The sequence below is a fragment of the Struthio camelus genome, chromosome 1 (genome assembly GCF_040807025.1).
Source record: "Struthio camelus isolate bStrCam1 chromosome 1, bStrCam1.hap1, whole genome shotgun sequence".
NCBI lineage: Eukaryota > Metazoa > Chordata > Aves > Struthioniformes > Struthionidae > Struthio > Struthio camelus.
The window spans coordinates 37,996,161-38,018,847 of NC_090942.1; the positions used below are offsets into that span (position 1 = coordinate 37,996,161).

The window sequence follows — 22,687 nt, forward strand, 5'->3', positions numbered from 1 at the left end:
CACTGAAGGATTGCCAATTAGTGCAACTTCCTTGCAAGTTCCCCTGACGCAGAAGCCTGCCTCAGCCCACCAGCATCCATATGGCCTCCTTGAAATCGGTAGGAGGACCCAAGGAGCTCAGGTGCTGATGCTGGAGCCCCGTGTTGCCTCCCTCTGCAAAAAAGCAGGGTGCATGTGGAGGATGAAGAATGAACATGCCCAGAGTTACTGTAAAACCTGAAGGACTGGCTGTAGAGAAATTGTTGTTTTAAAGCTGCCATGCCAGAGGCCTATGCCCAGGGCCATTCTTGGATATATGGCAAGAAAAATTACATTAAAACAGGAGCTGGATATAGAAAACATTTACATTCTTCCCCCCCCCCCCAAAGTTATTCAACCATTTCTAGCTGGAACACATTTGTGTCGAAGGGTAGACTGGAGGGCCTTATACAGTGATACTCACAGGACCTAAACAACTCATTAGCCTGTAGACTTCTTTGCACAAGGAAGTTAGAACCCAGAAATCATGGCACGAATACAGAAGATGCCAGTTAACCTAAACTAACTCCCTGTGTGGCCAAAGTAGTCAGTAGGCACTAAAGGCAGAGTAGAGCTTCTTCAGCTTGACTCTATACTAACAGCATCTACATAGGCAGCTGATGTTTATTAGTCAGTCCGCTGTAAATTCATACCCTCCTTTTACCTTTGCAATAACTTCCCCATGTAGACAAGCCCTGAGGTGAACAGCATCTGCATTTACTAAGTAAAATATGTATGCTAACATGATTAAGTGAAATTTCTTCCTATCGTTCAGGAAGAGCAGAGCAACGTTTTTGGAACAAAGAAACTGCACTTTAATTGCAAGGGAGAAAATAAATCCAAAGAAAGTAACTTTCAGGTAAGAACTGAGAAAACAATACATTGATGGTGTAACAGAATGACAGAAGAATCTGGGGACAGTCCAAGACGAGTAAGGAAAATTATCTGGAATTTCACTTCATCTAAAGATCTTCTCATTAAGATAGATGCAACCTTTGGAGTCTAAGGTTGATGCCACCTTGTAAGAAATTTGGAGTCCTTTTTTTTTTTTTTTTCTTACTAAAGTTAAAATGTCAATACTCATGGAATGTTATGTTTGAAATTATGTCTAATTTTGTTTCACGCTCTTGCTGTCTTGCATGTATTTCCTTTGAACATGATACCCATAGCCCTGGCACATTTGCTACATATAGAAATAAAACAAACAAACAAAGGTAAAGAAATTTCCAAAGGAAACAGCAGAAATGCTTTTCAGATCAGCTGCTGTTTTCAAATACAAGCCAGAAAGGACATCAAAAGAGCAAAAAAAAAAAAAAAAAAAAAAAAACACACACCACCCTTATAGGCAATGTTTTATCTCTTATTTCCTAGAGAAGTGCCAGACTCCCTAGATACTAAAGATACCTTTTATTTTAAAGGGAAACAAATTATTTTAAATGTAACTGAAGTATAAATATTTATTATGGCTCCTCTACATTTGGTTTTCTGAATACGAATACTCCCAAAGTAGTATTTCCTCTGAAATTTTCAGATGTAAGCCAGTGAACTTGGACTAAGAATCAAGTGTGACAGTTGCAGAAACTTATTTAAAATTTTTCTTTAAAACCTTCCTCCCCACCTTCAGTGACCTGCATTTTGCTTAGTTTCAAACCACAACGCTGGGGCCAGGCTGAAGATAAATGGCACCTTAAGAACAGGGAACTCCACTAGCCTTGACCTATGCACCTAGGATCAGACAAAGCTAATAATAAGCCTGCGGTGGCTTAAGCTTGAATTTCTAGGAGGCAAAGCCAGAAGACCAGAGGAAGCAGAGAATAAATCTCTCTGCTATGTTAGGAATCATATTTTGATAAACAGCTCTTCAACAAACTGATTTGACTGTTTTCATACAAAACAACAAAACACGTTTTGACTTCTGTTACGTTTCTTGGACAGCTTATAAGCCAACGCAGCTTAGCGTAAAAAGCATCCTGTGTCTCCTCAGCTAGTCTCCCTGTCCCAGCTTTATGAGTTCTGCCACACTAAAAAAAATTAGTCTTTCTTCATCCATCCTGTCCTGCAGTCATTAACACTGACTGAAATCACCTGTAAGTGGGGTATCTTTTCTCTGAGCTGGCTCTGTCAGTATACTATTAGAGTAAAGGAATAAAACCTCGCAATAGTGCTCATGTATGCACAAAGAACAGTCTGTGATGTTTTATACTGTCATACAGTAGACACTGGGATGGACTGAAATACCTCTGTGGCTTGTTAGTTGTGTATCTGAGCTCTCATTATCCAACACCAATGAGCTGCCAAAGTCTGCAGCCAAACAAGGTACAGCCATGCTGACTGATGGCCTCCACAGACGAGAGAAGACCACTTCCTTCGGGATTTGCGCTATCAGGTTTTTCTCCACGTTTGCTGACAGCTAAAACGCATACCTGGTGGGTCACTGGTGTTCAGCAGGTACGTGGCCCTCCTCTGAGCCACAGTAACTCAGCGGCATGTGTTGACCCTCAGGTATTACTGAACAAAGCTTGTAATTAGCAGCAGCTGATTTGGTCCTTAGGTCTCTTACCAGATACTGAAGTCGCTGGCGTTCAGTCTCTGGAGTGAATTCTGAAGACATTGGGATGACTTCACCATTTCGGATTATTATAGCCCTGTAATTGGAATAAAGCCTCATCAGTAGAGGGAAAAAAAAAAAGAAAAAAAACAGAAAAAAAACAGGAGAAAACCATGAGGTACAGTCAGATGCTTATTCTCTGCAGAGCCACAGTAAAATCAAGTCATTTCTTTTCTACTGAAGTTATCAGTAGAACAGAATAACAATTCCTGCTCTGCATCCTTTAGGCTGAAAAACAACACAGTACATTTGTATATGCCAAGTTCATTTCAGAGCTCACACAAACATGGAAGCAACAAAGGCAAGACTTATTTCAGCTGATGTCTACAGGGTATCCTTATTAGTGAAACCCAGACACCCAGAGGAGATGCTGCAGAATCACTGACTGTAGAACAACTCTGCAGGTTTTAATCCCAGTTGCGGCTGACACTGTCTAAACTATGGTTCAAATAACTCATGCAAGCCACTTGCCAGTTATTGACTGGTCATGTGTCATGTCAGAACATTTCTAGTCTAACAACAAATGGAAATGGCAAAGCAAATCCTGTTTAACGCAAGTCTAACTAGCTACCTGCCAAAAGACGACAAGTAACGAAATGACTATAGATCAGCTAGAAGATTTCACCCACATTTCTGCAAACGGCACAAAGAAAACTCTCTCAAATATCTGTCTGTTGCCTCTTAAAAATCTGCTATGTTGCATGCAAAATATGGTCCGATACTTCCCTGGTGCAATCCCACTGGCTGAAATGCAGTTTCAAGGGGGAAGAATTTACTCAGTGTTCCTGCCGTATTTACTGGTCAGGTATTCACTCACAACATTTTATTCTCTTACTTTTCTATTATTTATGCAGTTCTGTACAGATAGCAATGCTTGGTGCTTTAGAACAGCTGGATGACGCATATTTCCTCTCAAAGGTTTTTACACCCGATTTGGAGCTGCTCCCCACCCATCTGCAGATCAATTCAGCATTTGGGTACTAGCAGTGTACCAACTCTCCCCTTCAATTACCACAGAATTTGGTTTTAAATAAATAAAACAAATAACTGTCACTTCAATTCAGATTCAGAAATTTTACATCTTCTCCTTTCTAATGGCACTGCAACGCAACCAAGAAATACTGCAGACACGTGACCATTAAAAACTTAAGTTCTAAATTCAAAAACGTAGGTGTCTTGTAGAAATCAGCCCGCGTACAAACCAGCTTTGCAAAATCAGTGGCACTGCGCAACTTCAAACTCATAACTTCCCAAGTGTTCTGGATACAATACTGGATTAAAACACTTTCCAAATCATCACCTAATATTGCTAGTATGCAAATGGAAGGAGTATTACTGAAGAGGAAAGAAATCGTCCACACTTCTAAGATTCAAGTGGCAAAAAACAGACAGGTACAAGACTGGGCTGCACCAGGAGGGTTGGGAAAAGGGTCTAGTGATGGGAGAAAACAGCTGCTCTTTGACAGATAACAAGTTTACTGCTTCTGGACTTGCAACACTCCTTTGCAAATGATGCTGTGTAGTGATTAGAGGAGGCAAGAGTGCAGCCTACATACTGCAAGCTCCCACTGGCCCTCCTCTGCTCCAATTAAAAACAATTTTCTGTGCATGAAACAAGACAGACATGGTGGTTATAACTCTTTAATCTCTTGAGACAAATTTGTGCAGAATTTTTGATGGAATTTTTCCCCCTTTATGAGATCTGAATGCATTATAGGCTAAAAAAAAAATGCCAATCTGATTAAAAATAATAAAGGTTTGCCAAAAAGTGGTCTTCAGCCTTAACAGCACACTTGGAGGCTTGATCATCAATGCTGATGCTCTGAGTTTATTTAAAAATGAATTAAGAACACAATTACCTATTTTCTGCAATGACATCTTTGCTTTGCTTTTTTTTTTTTTGTTGTTTTTTTGGCAGTTCTTAAGGTATTCAGCTTTGAACTACAGCCACTTACTCAAAGATAGTGGCCAGGTTTTATAGCCTTTTCATGTGTAATTTGATTCACTTGAATAAGGAAGGGACCGTGGGTTTAACACGGAGACAAGCACTCTGGCAACAGTCTCGGCTAGACTGATCAAAGGAGCTGATCAGATGGTAACCAAATTGCCACATACTAATTTAAGACAGTTGTAAGGAGGCTATAGGTCCCACGTTCATCTGAAAGAGCTAGTATAAACACACACATGGATGGAACAGCTAGTAGGCCAGGCTAATTTTTTAATTATTCTTTGCCTCTGCACTAATCACCATTTCATGAGAACTCTGTGCTTTCAAGAGCACTCACACAAGTTTGGGACTCAGCTTTTCCTTTGTGCACACTGACATAGTTCCTATATACGCTGACAGTTATCCTTCTCACTTCTATGGGTAGAATTGGGCCCTGAGGGACTAACATCATATAAAAAGCAATTCAGAGGCGAGGGGGTCAACCTTTCATGGCTTAACTTATTTTCACCAGAACTTGCAGCCACCTGGGATGAAAAGTACAACCCAGCATAAAAACCTCTGGGGGGAATTAAAGCAATGATGTTGATACCTGATAAAATAGAGCCTCAGTTTTATGTTTTTCATTAATACTTCCAGTGGTTAGACTTTAACTTGAGAGTTACAACTGCTCATAAGAGTCAAACGATTTGGTCTGAGGAATTAGACAGCTCTAGATATTAGTAAGAGGAGGGATAGGGACATAGGAGGGATAGGGACATAGATACACAGGTCGCTGCTCTGAATTCAGCTCCGGTGGGCTCGTTACCCTGCTGTCGGCCTCCGACTTCCCACACCAGCTATTTAGCAGTCTCACGAGAGCAAAAGATCGCTCTGACTGTTTATATGACAAAAACGGACTTATCTGCTGGCAGCCTCACCGGAGAGGCTGGGCGCAAAAGCCCCGCTCCAGGAGCGGCTGTACGCGGTAGGATTTTTTTCCTGTGACTTAAGAGACGCTGAATCAGGCCTTAATTGGGCTTGGAGACGGCACTGCCCTCGCAGTGACCTCGCGGTGCTGGAGCTGAAGCACTGAGCTGCCAAGCACAGTCCCAACGCTCTTCCCACAGAGCAGCCTCCCGAGTCCCGACTTCAACAGCCCAGCAACGTTAAGGACCGCTCGCACGGAGGGAAGCTGGCTGGCGTGGGAATTAAGGACATGCCAGCCACCGCCTCTGAAGGGCCACTCCAGTTGTCCCGTTCTGTGGGACAATTAATTCTGATTTTACAGTTCCTAGCGGACGACAAACGGCATCGCGTTACAGGAGCGTTGCTGCTTCTGCAATGGAAGATGCACGTATGCAATGAAACACAGCCCTTCGAAAGCATTTAGCTCCCCGTGCATTGTGGAAATATGAATGTATTATTTTATACCAGAATACAGCTGTCCTATTAAACTGTCAGAAATAGCTACGTAGGAAGCTGGAGAACTTGAAGAGATGCAGTGCCCAGAGAGCATCTGATTCTGCCATGTTTAATAGTGACATTTTAATTTCAACCACACTGGTGAGACACATTATAGCACAGCCACAGGGCGAGCCTGCCAAAGCAAGCTGGATGATTCATGCTCGTAGGGAACAAGTATGTCAACAGTAACAAAATATTCTTTGATGACAAGGTTACTTCAGACCCATACCAACCATTAATTTATCTCAGCAATGAAGAAGTAATAAAAAAAAAAAAAAGCAGAGTTATTTTTGGCATGAAAGGAAATCAGGAGCCACAGACCTGCACCCCTCAGTGCCTTGCCCTTCAGGCTCTACGGTGGTGAAGCCCTCTCGGCACACCACCACCTCGCAGCACGCAAACGAACAGCACAGACTGCTCTTAGTGGCCTCAGTGGCCTCAAGAGTTAAGTCACTTACTTTGATCCCCCTTAGAAACATAATCTATAAATTTCACTCCGTCCTCTCCCCTCTTCCGAACCCCACCACTTAACGCCCAATAAAAGGTCCCCAAGCGCAGGACTGCGCTTACCTTCTCATTGCATAGATACGCGGACTGCACACTGAAAGTTAGTTCACTAATTTGGAGCTGGTAATTAATAAAAAGGCCAAAGCACAGCTGAAGTAGTCGAGAAAGGAACAGAACAAATCTGTTTTTGTATCTCTTTTCCTGCCACTTCACTCTGTTCCAAGTGTTTCTGATCCAGAAAGATCCAGGCCCTGAACAGCTAAATCCGTGCAAGTGATGTGCCAGCACCTTAGTGCATAAGATGGTACTGACGGTCAGAGCAAATTCTGCAACAGGCTACAGCCTCTCAGTCACAGGCAGAGGAAAAGAGACATCCAGAGCTTAAAAGGCTGAAAGAAAATCTTCACAAAAATGCATTTATCTTTTGGATTGACATAATTGTGTATTCCATAGTGACCAACTAGACTGCCGAATGTATTTCAACATTTGCACAGACCATTAAGAACATGTTTACTTTCTATATGCAGAGTTGATGCTTTAAAGCAAAATTTGGTGTTTGAGCATATATACCCTTTTAAAGTATGTGGTGAATAAGGCAACACAAGGGTAAAAATCTGCTACTGCGTTGTAGTGGTGTTCCCACAGGCAAGACATAGCAACAACGCTGCTTTAGGAAAAATTTCAATACATCAATTGCTTTTGCATTTTTAATAGAGATAAAGCAAGCACCCCTCCTTGAAGCAAAAGAGGGCTTTTTTTTTTTTTGTGAACACAATCAGCCAAGAATTGCACAGCATCCTTTCTATGTTTCTTATAAGAAACAAAACAGGGCAACTCATACGTTTTAGAGAAAGCTATTGTTGGTTACTCTCATTTAATCATACAGAGAAAGAAACACTTTAGTGAACAAGGTCAAAAGTGTAATTTCACTGCTGTCATGGGTCTATTGGGATTCTGGTGTTCAAAACAAAGAGGCATCTCCTACTGTTAAGGAGTATTCAGGGGACACCCTGATTCCATTACACACTTTTTCAGCCAAAAATGATTTGAAACGCAACATTAAACAGCACGTTTCTACAATGGAGGATAAAAATCTGGTAAAGGTGACAAAGAGAGACCATTTGGAAAACCCTTTTTGACAGCATATATCAATTCCAAGCCACAGGGAGGATGTATCCATTTTGTCAAAAGGTGTTAAGCGTTGTGGGCTCTATACAGATGAAGCAGAAGTGTCTGGCCTGTCTGAAGAGGTATTAGAAATGTGTCAATGGAAAAGAAAGAGGGATTAAACTGACAGAAAGAATAAGGCAGGGTTTTATGACATTCAAAGGGGAACCAAGCAGTAGATTTTAATTAGGTGTGTCACAAAACAGCTGAGAAAAAATGTAATTCTCAGAACTATGGAATCAGTCTAGACAGGTACTTGTTTACTACAGTGACTAAGTGCATATATTTACGGAAGCCAAGGAAGTGCAATGCTAGTGTCTGGTGGACTTCAAACCAGCTTCTCTATCCTTTTTCTTTTTTTAAATTGCTAAGAAATGAACAATAATTATAAAAAAAATTGAAAGTAATGTTTACTATCCCTCTCATTAAGTACTGGAACTTACAGGCATTATGATTACTGATGAGTTTCAACACATTCAGCCCTGCCACCTCGGTTTCACTTGCTACTAACTGGATTACCCTCCTTAATCCCACGAAGACTCTTTTCTCAATGTTTCTTTAGAAGCCAGGTGAACAAACATCTCATTATATCAGCAATAACCACGGAACTATAGTGCAAAGTCGTAAATGATTTCCTTAATTCTACAAATCAAGGCAGACTGGGGATAGTGAAACAGACCATTACATAAAAAGTTAACTGGCACTTAAAACAGGTCCCCAATGCCATGTCCATCACCATAACATTCAGAGGTGAGAGCTGCAGCCCTCAGCAACGCTGATGGCAAAAACACCTTAGCTGCTCCCCATCCCCAATACCCAAATGATGTTTCATAAACGCCCCACTCCTACTCAACATCTCCAGCAAGACGGAAACAAGCAACAACACAGGGAGGCGGCAGAGACGATTAAAATCACCTCTGCCGTTATTTTCCATCTACTGTCATTCAGCGGTCCTGTCACCCTGGTTTCTCCACATTTGTCAGTGTGAACATCAGGCTGTCTACAAAAATATTATGACAGGCTAGAAATACTGGATCATTTTTCTTTCAACTGAACAAAAATTCAGCATTAACAGGGAATGCAGTCTCCCTGCTGGCGGCTCTTCCTGTGACAATCTCGTCCCATCTCAAACACCGTGGCTAAAGCAGACTGTTCAGACGTGTTCACTAATGGCTTGGGGGAACTTCTGCTCCCTCCAGCCAATAACAGGTAAAAGAACTTGCCGTGGCGGCTATTGCACAAACGCAAGATTGAAATAATTTCCTGCACCAGTGTGCTTTGGTACTTCTTGCATGAACAACGAGGGGACCGTCCCAAACTTCTGCTAAGGCCTTCTGCAGAGTCTTGCTCTGCAGTGAGGGGCGCGTGCCCAGAAGCACGGCTGTGGAGCTCAGCCACGCTCTTCAAGGACACAAACATCAGGCTTTGACAGGTATCTGGCTCAAGGGCCTCTTCTCCATCCTTGCATCTGTACTGAGCCAAATGGGCTACACCGCTCTTGCGATAACACAAGTATCTCCCTCTGCTTTTGCAAAGAACTGTGGAAAGAAATCACACAATTCTGCCACTGCAAGGAACCCTGAAAGTCTTCTTTCCGAGGCACTACGCAAGCAAGCAAGCATTTCTTTCGTGCACACTTGTAAAGCTTTATTTTGTTTCAATTTACCCAACTCATTCACATTTACGTTCCAAATGCTTATTTAGTCATTTCTGCTGAGAAGGCCTCTATGCAAAATGAGGGTGCTAATATACTCTAAAGCCACTATTTTGGTGGTCTGCTTTTACTATATGAATCATATTGTTTTTAATAAAGGATTACAAATAGGCAAGGAGAAGCTATTTCCTCACAGCAGAGGAATACTTAGATTTCCACGGAAGGGCTTACTTCTCATTTACACTAGCACCTGAGTCAGTCAGCATCTTCCTTATGGCCAAAAATTTGAGTTTTTAGAATCGTTCTTGCATTCCATCTCATGTATTCAGCTAACAACTTCGTAAGCAGCAGTTAAAGGGATTTTCTACTCCTGGAGACCTATAAAGGGCATGCAATCGTTACAGGCACTTGCCCATCATCAACTCTGTAGGTAGATTATTTCAGCTGTTTCTACATCACTACTCCTTTTTTGGTTTTTAAATTAAATGTAATACTGAGTTTACAGGTTGTCCACAGAGGGGACAGCCTGGAGAAGACATATCAGCCTGAGATTTTTGACACCTGGAGCTGCATGCTTCCAGGTCTCAGTGTCTCTTCGGCTGGGTGCAGGTCCATTCCCACAAGACTCCTCCTCCAATTCCTTGCTTTAGTTCAGGTCTTCAAGCGTCTTGCTTCTCTGATGTAATCTAAGCATGCAGTTATTATCAATAGTAGCATTTGGCTAATTATTAGCAGTTTGCTTTACTAACACTGTTTCATTTTAGAGCTAACTATACTACTTTTTGTAATCCTATCTCATCGCAGTAGATTTTCTAACAGGATGGTGCTGGCTACCTGTATGTGCTATTTCACTGTTTCAGCAAGGAAAGTAACTTTTGCCACTGAAATATCTGTCAGTGGTGACTGTACATGTTAACCTCCACACTTGTGGTATTTTCTGCTCTGGTTCCAGGTGTACTAAACTAAAAGCCAGCTAGCTCACCTAAAACTTTCTGGAATGAATTGTGTGTACTCTTCTGTTGGTTTACATCTGAACACACTGATCTTCCCAAGCACCTCAGCAGCTAGGAAGCTGTTACAAAACCGTTTATAGTGAGTAGACCCTGCTGGCACATGAAAAGTGCCTGCCAGTGATTCCAGCCTGCTTATACAGGAATTTGCTACCCTCATGGGATTCATTTTGCCCATCGTGGCTGTAGTGTATTCTCGCTTTGAACACTGCTAAGTCCAAGGTCACAACGATGATACACCACTGTACTTCTGTATCATGACTGAACAACCTGCCACCAATTATTTAGGCCACGCCAGGGAAACGAACAAAGCAGCACAGCCATCTCAGTGGCCAACTCCGAGACTCTGGACTGGTATATATGGAATCAAAGTCTTTTTTTTTTTTTTTTTTTCCTTTGCTGTCCAAGATATCACATTCATATCCGCAATGAGTTACTATGGCAACTAAACCTGGGTTTACTGGATGAAGGAATTGCTGTGCCAGTCACTGTTTATTTTGCCAGCATATGGCTGACCACAGAAGTATGGCATTTTCTTTTCCTCTGATCTTTGGTGATTTACCAGTAAGAGCCCAGAACGATTGTCACACCTAAAGTTAAGTCCACTTTGATATCAGCTCTTCTGCATAAGTAACTAAGTGGCAATTACAGAATATTGGAACAAGTTGGATCGAGAGGTAAAAGCATACTGAAAGTCACAGTCTGCTAAACTTGCGTCAGTGAATTTTTACCCAAGTCCTACTTCATTCATATGATCAGAACTGAGAGGGGAAGCCCTCAATAAAAGCCCCAGGAGTGGGGCTCAAGTCGCATTTTGTAGATACTGATGGGATGGCACCGCCTGGCAAGCTCCTTGAGTTCAGGGGGGCGAGAGGAGCCTTCCAGCACAGTAAGGACAGCAGGACTGTGAATACCCACCAAGAGAGTCTGGGCAACTTCCCCTGGTCCCTCTCCTACAGGACTGACAGAAGCTAGAAAGATGTAACGCTCCCAGCCTGCTTGGCAGCCCTTAGCCCTGGCCCTGTAAAACTGAAAGGAAGAATCCACGAGTCTCTCTGCAATCAGTGAAGGAAAAAAAAAAAAAAAGGCACAGATGAAAAGATGGTTTTGAGCTTAATGCAGCGCACGGGGAGATCTGGGTTCTGGTATACCCGCTTATACCTTGAGCTGCCTGCACTAAAGATCACAGGCTCTTTATGCATCAATATTGGCAAAAGAGTGATTAAAATGGGGTCTCACCACCTTTTGCCCATCTTTTCTCCTAGACTACGAGCTCTGTAGACTGCACATGCAACATACATTTCAAGATGGTATTACAGTGAGGATTTTTTCTCAATTGGTCCTTATACAGACACCAATAAAAAGAGGCAGCAAGGGAACGCTTTTACTTGCAGTGGTAGCAACCAACCTTTTCACTTGACTTGGTTACTTGCTGTTGTGTGTTTTCCTCCCCCTCCCCCCACCCCAAGGGCTGAACACCTAGGAGAATGAAAGTTAAATAACCTATTGCTCTTGTAAACTAGCACCAATGAACCGTGACTTTCAAATTTACTGGGCTTACTTGCATAGCAAAAACTTCTCTCCTTCCTCATAATCTGAAACCTAAGGAGTTCACGGGTAGAAGATGTCTGTGTGGTTAGGACTTAAGACTTAACTGAACGTACCACACATCAAAACTGTTTATAATGGCTTCAACACCTGCTAGATTGCCATAGACTTTGCTCAGACATGAGCTCTCTCCCAGAAAAAACATGAGTTTGGAGAAGAGGCAGGACATTTGTTTTGTCTTCAAAAGCCTATGAACGCTGACTGCCAAATTAATCGTTTCTGCCAAGTCACTGTTAGATAGAACGTGCCAGTTCTCTGGAACTCATCATCCACTGGATCAGTAGAAAACACTGTCTTCTCACCACTGCGCACTGAACGCAATAACTTATTTTTGATCCAAAAAACTTTTTTTCCTCCCCACACCTTTACTAAAATGTTTCCTGAAGTGCCTCCAAAAGCTTTAACCAGCACCAAATCCTACGAGATCTGAGGTCACTGCTATTCCTATGAACTTTATGTTCTTTTTCTCCTTGGAAGGAAGACAAATGGTAAGGGAAACAGAAGTGCTTTCTGCAGGCCTGCGAGTCAGGCTTCCAGGGAAGGGAAGCAGGGGAACAACGTGAGATGGGATTTGGCCGTATCTTCTGAATGTGACTAAGATGTCACATTCTTCTCCAGCATTTTCCGCTGGGCAGAACCAGACTTCTCCACCTACCAAACTGTAGTAAGTGAATGAGAGTTTGTGCGGGAGAGAACGGCTTTGTTTTGAACTGGTCTCTCCTCACTTCACAGGCTCCTGAGCAGATCAGGCTTAGGCCATCTGTTGCCCTGAAACAATCAAGTTGTTGTTTTTTTTTTTTTTTTTTTTGAGGGGATTCTACCAAAGAACTAATCTAATCTAAAAAGGGGACATGTACAGAGCTTGGCCAAAATATGGTCCAGAAGTATTGTTCTTGCCTCTTGGGAGAGGGCATCATTTGAGGATTTGAAGTAATGAGAATTTTCAGAGGACGAAAAAGAGCCAACACAGATCGCGTGGTTCCAGGGTGAAAAGGCCCTATACCCAGTTCACAGATTTGCTGCTTTTCGCATCTTAGGAGGAAACAGGAATAAGATTGCTGTTCTAAATACAGTGGACTGAAGAAGCTTGGTAACTGAGTTAGCCTTTTCTCCAGAGGCCTCCAGGTACTAAGTACAAAACAATTATTGTTTTCTATGTAGATGCAGATGCAAGGAGGCAAGAGGCTTATGAAGACTACTCATACTACACGCAGTTCAGATTAGAAAATAAGTAGCTAAGAAAATCAGAAAATTAAGGCTTCTTAAAAAATACTATAAGCCAAAGAGTAAAGCAAAGGAATTCTACAATCGTAACATACTATATTATAAATAATATAGTAATATACTATATAATATTCTATAATCATAATATACAACATTTTCTTCGTCCCCATCCTTATACAATGGTAAGAGCATCTGGCAAAAATCACCCTGCTGGACTGCTTTGAGAAGAGGTCAGACACCACGAACACCACAAATAGGTCAGGATCTTCAATTCTGCCTTTTCAAAAATCTCATCTGAACTACAGTGCCAGGTTTCAGTCAGCAGACACATGGCTACTTCCCTGCCTCTGTCATTTACTTGGTAGAGCCCCATTAATCCCCCAAATTTCACCCCTCCAATGATAACTATTCATGGGGAGAGCAGTTGAAAAGCACCATGACACAGATAAAGAGAAAGTACAGATTTAGTGAAATTTGACACAAGGAGGAAAGGGGAAAGATATGAAATTGTAAACAAGGTAGAATTCAACCTTCAATTTACTATTATGTTGCAAGAAATCAGTGTTATAAACACACTCACCGACATCTGGACATTCGAAGTACCGATACAATTGGATATCCTGCACCCACATAGGAGGGTCATAAAAGCGTTCACTCAACAATCCCAAATGTCTTAGCATTAATTCTACACTTGCAAAAAGGAGGAGAAAGCATAAAGGAAACAAGGAAGCAAAAAGATCAAAAAAAAAAAAAAAAAAGCTGATGAAACAAAGTAAAAAAAAAAAAAAAATCCAGTCACCCTCCAAACCTGTGAAAGCTTCTTAAACGTCAAACCACCTATTTTGTCCTATCTTCTGCCAATAAAACAGAAGAGCCTAAGGACCCACTTGCAGATTTAGTGAGTGTTTCAGGGCCTATGGAAAAGTTAAAACAACTTGTGATGTTCTGCATCTCACAATGATAAAAGCGCAACTACCTTAAATGGCTCCATTACACTATTACATGCAACACAGCACAACACGGCAGTCCCTGCAGCCTCTGAGCAGCTACTTGGACAGCCAACACAAAAGCTGGAACTTGTTTGCAAGAGATATGATCATATGGACTTAGAGTCATTGGAATGATACTGGGCAAATGTTACGTTGCCTGAGGTTATGCAATAATTGGGCAGTAATCAGTAAAAACATTTAAGTCCTTGGTTTACTACTGCTTCATCACTAGCTTTGAAACAATACACTAATAAAGACCACAAAACTAAGAAGAAGTGAGATTAATGTGGTGTGTTATGGCAGTTTAGAGGTAAAACTCACTTTAGCAATATAAAATTTAAAATTCAACAATACTATTTAGAAGAGTAGAGAAGATTTAGTACTCCTTATTAAAAAAGAAAGCTATTCAAAGAGTCTGGCCTAATTACCACAGTGTGTATGTCAAATTGGTAAGTAAAGCAGAGCATACCAACGCTCACCAGAAAAGCATTATATACTGGACAGCTGACTATAGCACCTATAGTGCCATAGGTGCTATCAGTCCCTATCTAGATAGCCTTTTTGAACAATGCTTACCATCGAGAAAGAGAGGAACAGGGAGAGAGAAACGCATTAAAATGCTTCGACCAATATTCGGACATCAATTTTGACTGTACAAGTAGTTATGTTTATGGCAGAATCCAAGATGACCAGAGGAGCCAGTGGAAGTGGCTCCTTCCAAGTTGTTTCATCAGGCCCTGAAGACATTACCTCATTTTTAGTAGGATTCTGGTATCATGTACGGTTACTGTAAAATTATTACAGAAGTGTGATTGCATCGTTAGCAAAAGTTTAATTATATCATTGACATTAGTGATGCCATAACATCAAGCTCAATAATAGTTCATAACAAAACCGACAATTAGCACAATTTTTCTCCCTTTTACACCAACTGAAAGCGTTCAGCTTGGAGAAGGCTAATAGCCCATACAGAAGTGAGCCAGGGCTGAACCTGAAAGGATTGCTGGCTGGTAATTTAGTAATATGGTAATTAAAGTCTTTTCATGATGTAATTACACATCAACTACAAAAGGACAGCTGCTATACAACAGTGCCAGGGTACGTGGCATGAAATGATTAGATTTGAGAAGCTTTAGTGGTTAAACTGAATACCACAGACATAAGTCTGAGGTATAGCTGGCACAGCATAGCACATTATTATTCAAGTCTCACACTTGGTGTTTCTTTAGTCTCATTGTGATAGTAACAGTTTGTTGTATATACCTTGATCCTGTGATAGCAGAAGCTGTTCAAAACCCACCTTTATAAGCTTCTACCGTTTTGAAATTGTCTACAATTAAAAGATCTAACCCTCCTTCGGGCAACAGAATCGGTACAAATGAGGTTTGCATTGATACTTAAACATTTATTTCCCACCACTGCAGCATGAAACCTCCTCTCACAGACTCCAGTCTGTGGGAAACATAGCTTGATTTATTTGTAGGTTTTTCACCGGGGGAGCGGAGAGGGGAGAAAGAATGAGGACAGAAGCAGCAGCACAACCAAGTATGTGAACTCAGAGAAACTAAAGCTCGACTGAGGTACTGAGGGTTTTGGCATCTAGTTCTAAAGCAACAAAAACAAGCCCCCTGTATGGAGAGAAGAAAAAAAATTCACTCTTCTGAAGAGCGGACAAACATTTTGGCAAGTAGTTTACTTAATGTATTTCTCACTGCACTCATTTGTATCTGTACAAAATGCAAAGTTGACCACACAAGGCATGAGACAACAAAAATGAACATTTTTCCACTAACTGGGTAAGAACTTCTTGGCTACACGATTGGGCTCTTAAAAATACATGAATTCAACACTGCGCACCCTGGCACTAGGCAGACAGACTCAGAGCTGTCTAAAATGTCCTTTTATTGAGGAGCACCAACTTGGAGGTGTCATAACAACTGTTTTTCTCCCCTTCTGAAACATGGGAAGTAGGCATTTGGCAGGAGAGCACCTTTTTTTTAAGGCTTTAAAGGTTTTATTGAATGAATGAGCTAAGAAAATCTAGAGGCGGGTATATTTGAAAGTCAAAGAGTTTGAGAATGCATAGAGTCCTTCTCAGCACAAGTAAGTTTTCCTTGAAGCCTGTCTGGAAAGAGCAAAACCAAAGTGGTTTTGGATCTGGAGACCCTGTTACTTGTAGGATCTGAACAACAAATGGAAAAGCTTCAGTCTTAGTCCAAACAAGACCTAGCCTTGACAGTGGTTTACCTTCTCATTTCTGCTCTTCCTATTTTTCTGAGGAGTGGTTTTGGATGGGCTTAATGACCACTCAAGGCCTCTTGAAGTCTCAGTGACTTTATGTCTGCTGGACACTGAGGTCGCTTCAAGATCACGTCAACGAGATTTTCTACCCATGGGTAGCAGGAGGCCGCAATGTAGCTGAGGCTGCTCTCCAGGGGCAAAGGAGGAATCTTGGACGGGAACTGACAGTAGCCAGTCACTTAAGAAAAAGATCTCAGCTACTCAGAAATACGTCCTGCATGGCCAGTTTTACACAGCACAGATGAAAGAGACTTTTATTAAGAGGCAAGAAAGAGTGTTAGCCAACTCAATGGGAGAGACTCAACTATTCCTCAAATACTACAGCAGCACATGCAAAACATGGTAAAAGAGGTAAAATGTAATGTAGCTAGTGGTTCTGATGGCTGGATAGGTGCTCCACTTAAACATGCTGGCAGCTACCCTCTGTGGGGGCTTGTCCAACGTTCAACGTGCAAAGGAGATTCAAACTGTCACTTGTCAAGAGGAACTTGGTCAACAATTTGTAATATTACAGCAAATTCAGCACCAACATGCAAAAAAAAAAAGGAACTTCATGCACATCTTACTATCTACACAGTTTAAAATAGCAACAGGCAGCAAAATCCTTAGGCAGAAGCTACAAAACACTGCTCGAGCTCTGTGTCTGTAAATACATGGGTATACACAATACAAGCATGAACTGTGTGTGCACAAACCTCAAACGCAATTAAATGCATAACTCCACAGCAGTCTTCAGCTAAAGACAGGCTGGCTCAACACCTTTGCAGACTTAAAATCATTCAGCTGCTAACTACCAGAGCACAACAGTCCGTATCAGGCAGAAACCTACTGCACTGAGCTTGTTTCTTCCGATAGCGCTCTGCACAAACATGTGAAGGTCCAGAGTCTTGCAATAACAGTCTCCTTCCCTCTCTGATGGTGGCATGGGCAGAGAGTGAGACAGAGTGAAAGAGTACAAGTAAGAGATTTCCAGTAGGTTCCTAGCTTTAGCTAAGTCAGAGAAAGCTTCTCATTTGTGGTATTTCAAGCATCCAACTTCTAAGTTGGGGGTGGGGGGGAAGGCAGCAACTTTTGAACTACAGCATTCAGCTCTGAGAAATGGACAAATCTGTGAGACAGAACAGGACACAGCAAAAGTCCTAATCTCTGATAGTCCCTCTTCTTCCCCTCCTTTTCCAATGCAGAAGTAGCAGCTATTTGCTTACAGATGCCTAACTTGAATTATATCAAAATTTGAGAGCCAGGTGATCTTCCAAGACACCCTTCCAAGGCCTGTGGACAGGGGCCATAGGACTTCGTCTCGAACCAGTCTAGCTCTACCAGCTCTTCCAGTTTTCTGCAATCTTGTCAAACGGCGCTCTACGGACGACTGGACTACATGTCCAACATCTCCTGTTTGACTGGCTATTGATTTTCCACTACCCTGCAGCCATCAAGTCATTCAGAAACTGCTACAAGGGATAGAAGAGTCAACCTCTCTGAACGCATTCACCGCTCAACTAGACATCAGAAGTCTATCACCGCCTTAAGCGTTAGGTTTTGTGAGAACTGCTAAGTGTTCTGGTCCAGCAGCAGAACTGCATTGTGATGCTGCTTGCCCCTAAGAAAATCAAAACCAGTACACTTTGGGGACTGGGGTGAAGGGAAAGTCAGGGAGACATCACATTTACTTACCTGCTATCACCAGCATTTGCCACGTAAAGCTTCCCCAATAAATACACCACAACAAGGGCTGTGCAGCCACCAGAAATATTATACACAGTTCTCTCTCGTTCTATTTGTAAATCCTACAAGAAAAAAGAACAAAAATTATAAAGATAATGTTGCAATTACTGTTTTAGAAGATCAAGATTCCCCTAAAAAGGGAGCATCTTTCTTAAATTGCGAGCCCCATTTAACTTTCTTCACACTTGCAGCTAGGGCTACATGTTCATGGAGATGAATGGGAAGTCTAAGAGTACCTACTACTTATCATACAAAGCTGTTTGGGAAAATTCAGGACAGAAGACTGTAAAATATGAGGCACCAAGGAATAAACGGTGAATCTGAGGGATGCAAGAGATTTTGCTATGGAAAAAGCACAATGAAGGCAAAGATAAATGTAGTTTGACAACAGGTACCTGGTGATGTAATTGCACAGCGCTTTGCATAGACAGGAAATAATTAATGGAGACCTAGCTATGACGTGAATCACTACTTGCTCTCCAAAAGGAAGGCTAGGACTGTGGAGCTTATACATTTACGAACAGCAGCAAACACACTCTTACTACAAGGCTATCCTTCAGGAGCACAGGGAATGAAGGTGTGCTGAATTTCTTAAAGGGAGAAAAGAAGGTCAGGAGAACAGCATTTACTGAAAAATACTCAGCAGTCACCGACTTTCCAAGTTGAGCCACCATATTTAAGGCTGTATGTCACCCCACTGCTTTCATGAGGCCACAAAAAGATTCAGCTTCTGTGCATGCACAGGCCCAAATTCAGGGAGGTATGCAGCTACTCAAACAGTTTTTCTTGTGCTTAACTTCTAACTGATCCCAAGTGTAAGAAGTATTAAACAAATAAAAAGAAAAAAGCCTTGCTGCTTAATAGAAGCGGAGAACGCAAGTCACATCTATCACTGACAATCACTCAGGCCCAGGAGTATATATTGTCCCAGAAAAGCATGCAGATTATGTAAAACCATGTAAATGAGCTTTCCCGTACTCCATATATTTTAAACAAAAATTGAATTGTATGCCAATGAACTCATTCTGCTGCCTCTTAGTTTAGCTTGTAATAAAAATGCAACACGTTACAAATTACCCTCCTCTCCTATGGCCAGAATTAACCCCAATTTAGAACTGCTCTTTCCTTGTAGCACTAGGAGTCAAACAGGGAGTGAAACATGGTTACTGCAGGTGCTGGTTGATCTTTTCAGCTGAACCCTGCCTACTTGTATATGCTTTTACTGCAGATATATTTGTTTGCCTGTGCATGCGCTCACAGAGCTATACTTCAGTCACTTTCCTAGTTGCACTGAGCAACAAACAGCGCAAATTGTCCACGCCTTGGGGTGTGGGTTTTGGAGCTTTATGTTAGAGCTAAATTTATCTGAGGGAAAAGCACCACAACAAATGCTAAGCATGACAGCTGTAATTTGACTGAAAATCTGCAGAGCCGAAAGAGGCCAGAGACCACTCTTTGTTTCCTGCCCATTTCAGAAACGGGAGGAGATCTCGGGCGGTGGCGAGCAAGCGCGGCAGTGGCACGGTCCCCGCGGCGGGCAAGGCAGGAGGGGTTGCACTGCTGATAGCATCCATCACAAACAACACAGTTCCTCGCGGGTCGGGGCCCAATCCCATTTTCCATGGATCCAGTATTGGGGGGGGGGGGGGGGGGGGGGCGCTAGCAGTGCGGCAGCGCTGCGCTACCCCGCGAGGCCACCCCCCGACGCGCACGGGAACTGCACTCTCTCTGCCTCTCCCGTGCTCAGCTTCTCCATCGCTCACTCCTTGGCACATCTTTTTTTTTTTTTTTTAAATTTTTTTTTTTTTTGGGGGGGGGGGGGGGGTGAGGACCAGGAAGAAAACACCTCAGAGCCAAAAATCACATCTTACAGAAACTGTGCTGCTAGACGTGGGCCTGTCATAAATGCCACTTCGTATAATCCTGCCACAGACAAGCTGATTTCCCTCCCCACGGTTTCTACATATCTTTAAATTAAGCTGCAAAGAACAGTTTAAAGGAAGCAGACATTTCTAACCACTAAAATAATTTAAACTTACAAACACTACAGTGGATTTTCAAGGCACTGCCAAGAATTTAAAACACCTTCATCTTCGCTGCTCAGAGCGTCCTTGGAGACCTTTAAACAAAATGTTTCCTTACCTGGTTTCAGCTCTGTCATACATATAATTTGCAAGTGCTGGAATGCCAAAATTAAATTTTATTTCTTTCAATAAGCAGAACTCAGAACCATTTGTTAAAGGAGAGAAGATGAATAACCCTAAGGGCCTCATTTATCAGAGTTTCCTTGACTTAAACTAGAGGTCTGTATACTGGGTTCTTCAGAGAGTCCGAGTCTTAACACACAAAGATCATTTATCTTTTTTTTAATTAAACTTTTACTACTTTTTTTTAAAGTTACAAATTTTGAGAATGACTCACTTAAAAGCACAGCTAATTGTCACTCAAAACTCAGGTTTACTACTGTGATTTACCAGAGCATATTCAGTTCCATGTTTAATTTGATACTACATACTTTGTTTAACATTTTGGGTTGTTTTTTTTTTTTTTTTTTTTTAAAGAAAAAGAGAGGAGAGAAGGGGAAAAAAAAAAAGCTTTACTACATCCCAACAAGATTAGAGCCAAAAAATTAAAAAAACACCCACCCACCATTCCACTAGTTCATTTTGATGTGGAGACGGTGGCTTTTAAGGAAATTCTTTATTATAGCGCTGCTGGGAAACTAGTGCAGCACACATTTTACAAGGAAGGGCAGAAACCCCAGGATGCCTCTGAAGCCCCAAGTACCTGTCTCTGCAGAGGCTCCTACTCTAGACAAAGTCTGAGAGCATACAAAGCTTTCCTAATCTTCCAGCTGCAGAAAGATTTCAGAGCAATTTTTCTTTTTCCTTCTTTTCTATAGTAGATGCAACTCTTAACAGCTACAGCTGATCTTGCCCTGGGTTCTTGAATCTCCGTCATAGCAATCTGCTTGCACTGGAATTGCTGGAAAGAATCAAGCGATACATCTTCCAGTCCAAAGGGCAACCCGCGCCACTCTCTCAGACCCTACTGGAGCTGGCAAACTTCACTCATCGAGTCAGAAACGGATACAAACTGCAGGATGGAGTATGAAGGCCAAAGAAATACCAGATTCATTAACAGTGCTGACAACACCTTTTATAGCTGCCAGCTGCTCTTAAAAGAGGATTTCTGCATCTCTGTTGGAGGCTATCATTTAACATCGAGAAGGTAGCTAATTTGGACCCTGTTCTGCCTCCCCTTTTTAAGACGTGTGATCGAGATGGCAGTTATGAGCGCTGCGCTTGTAAAGGTAATTTACACCTCGTAAGTCTGGTCTCCCCATCGCCTCTAATTAAGGGAGTGCAGGGAGAGGATATCTCCAGTGGACAGTTTAAAGTATCTTTAGTTACATTTTGAGGGTGGACAATTGAGAGCAGGGGTTACTTCCCCACTGACTGCAGAAGCAGCCTGGGGCTGCTTGCTGTCTCTTGGGTCAATCTGTCCTTGGAGAGGGCACCCCCGCCACCCTTACGGCGCAGGTCTCCCCACGCCTGCCACACCAGCGTGCAGACCTACGCTTCCCAGAGCCAAAGCACCGGCTGATCGTGCTAGTTAACGATCTCTTTTGAAGGAAAAGGAAGATTATACCACGAAGCCAATATTTTTCCGCTGTCGGCGGCTGCTGGTACCCCTGACCACGGCTTGCTCGTGCCACCTCGTGGACACGCGGCAGAGACGCTCCCGGGTGTCCGGGCTGCGGCGGCCGGGCCAGGAGCGCTCCTCCACGAGGCTGGGGGGGCTGCAGGGCTCCAGGTCTTTCCCCTTCCCGTTTCTCGATCAGCGCACGTTAGACGTGGCACAGATCTCCAGCGCATTAAGCACGCTGCTAAGACGAGCAAGGGGAGCCTCAGCAAGGCTGGCTCGCGCTTACAGGCAGTGCCGGCACTGCGGAGACGAAGGGGGAGGAGAGGAAGAAAGCAGCAAATGTGGTGGCACAGAAAGTCAGTGCAAACTTTACCTGATGCCAAATTTTAGAAATTTAGGATTTAGAAAACAGAGGCTAGCCAAGTGCTCAAATTGCTGTATCATTATGACAAGTTATCACATTACTGTAACTCCCAAGTAACTGTTTTTCATCTACATCTATCCTCAGAGCTGAGGCCTGTCCTCTAGGATCTGAATCTTGCTATGAGAGAAAGAAGCTTTTCAGTCTATACACAGTGTATCAGGTATCTGCTAAAAAAAAAAAAAAAAAAAAAAAAGTAATTCATTTCATACGTCAGAAAGCTTAAAGTCAAAATTAACTCTCAAATCTATTTTGGCTCTGTCAAAAAAGGTTATCAAAAGTTTCTGTACCACTGTTGCAACCTTTCATTTATTTCTGTTGGTTACATAATCAGAGGAATCCTTTCACAGGGAAAAATGTGAGGCATATGTTGCACTCTCAAGATTGCTGCTGAAGGACCTTGCAAAACCACCTGC

At 42.3% G+C, this 22,687-nt stretch overlaps 1 protein-coding gene across 3 annotated transcripts in view; it reads right to left on the bottom strand.

The window, feature by feature from the left end:
• PPM1H (protein phosphatase, Mg2+/Mn2+ dependent 1H) overlaps positions 1 to 22,687 on the bottom strand; it is a 144,320-nt gene that overhangs the window by 39,233 nt on the left and 82,400 nt on the right. For all 3 annotated transcript variants that reach the window (XM_068934395.1, XM_068934399.1, XM_068934409.1), the window contains exons 4-5: positions 18,152 to 18,264; positions 2,579 to 2,663 (exon numbers count right to left, since the gene is read on the bottom strand). In XM_068934395.1, coding sequence (XP_068790496.1) covers positions 2,579 to 2,663; positions 18,152 to 18,264 — 198 coding nt within the window. The remainder of the gene's footprint in view (positions 1 to 2,578; positions 2,664 to 18,151; positions 18,265 to 22,687) is intronic.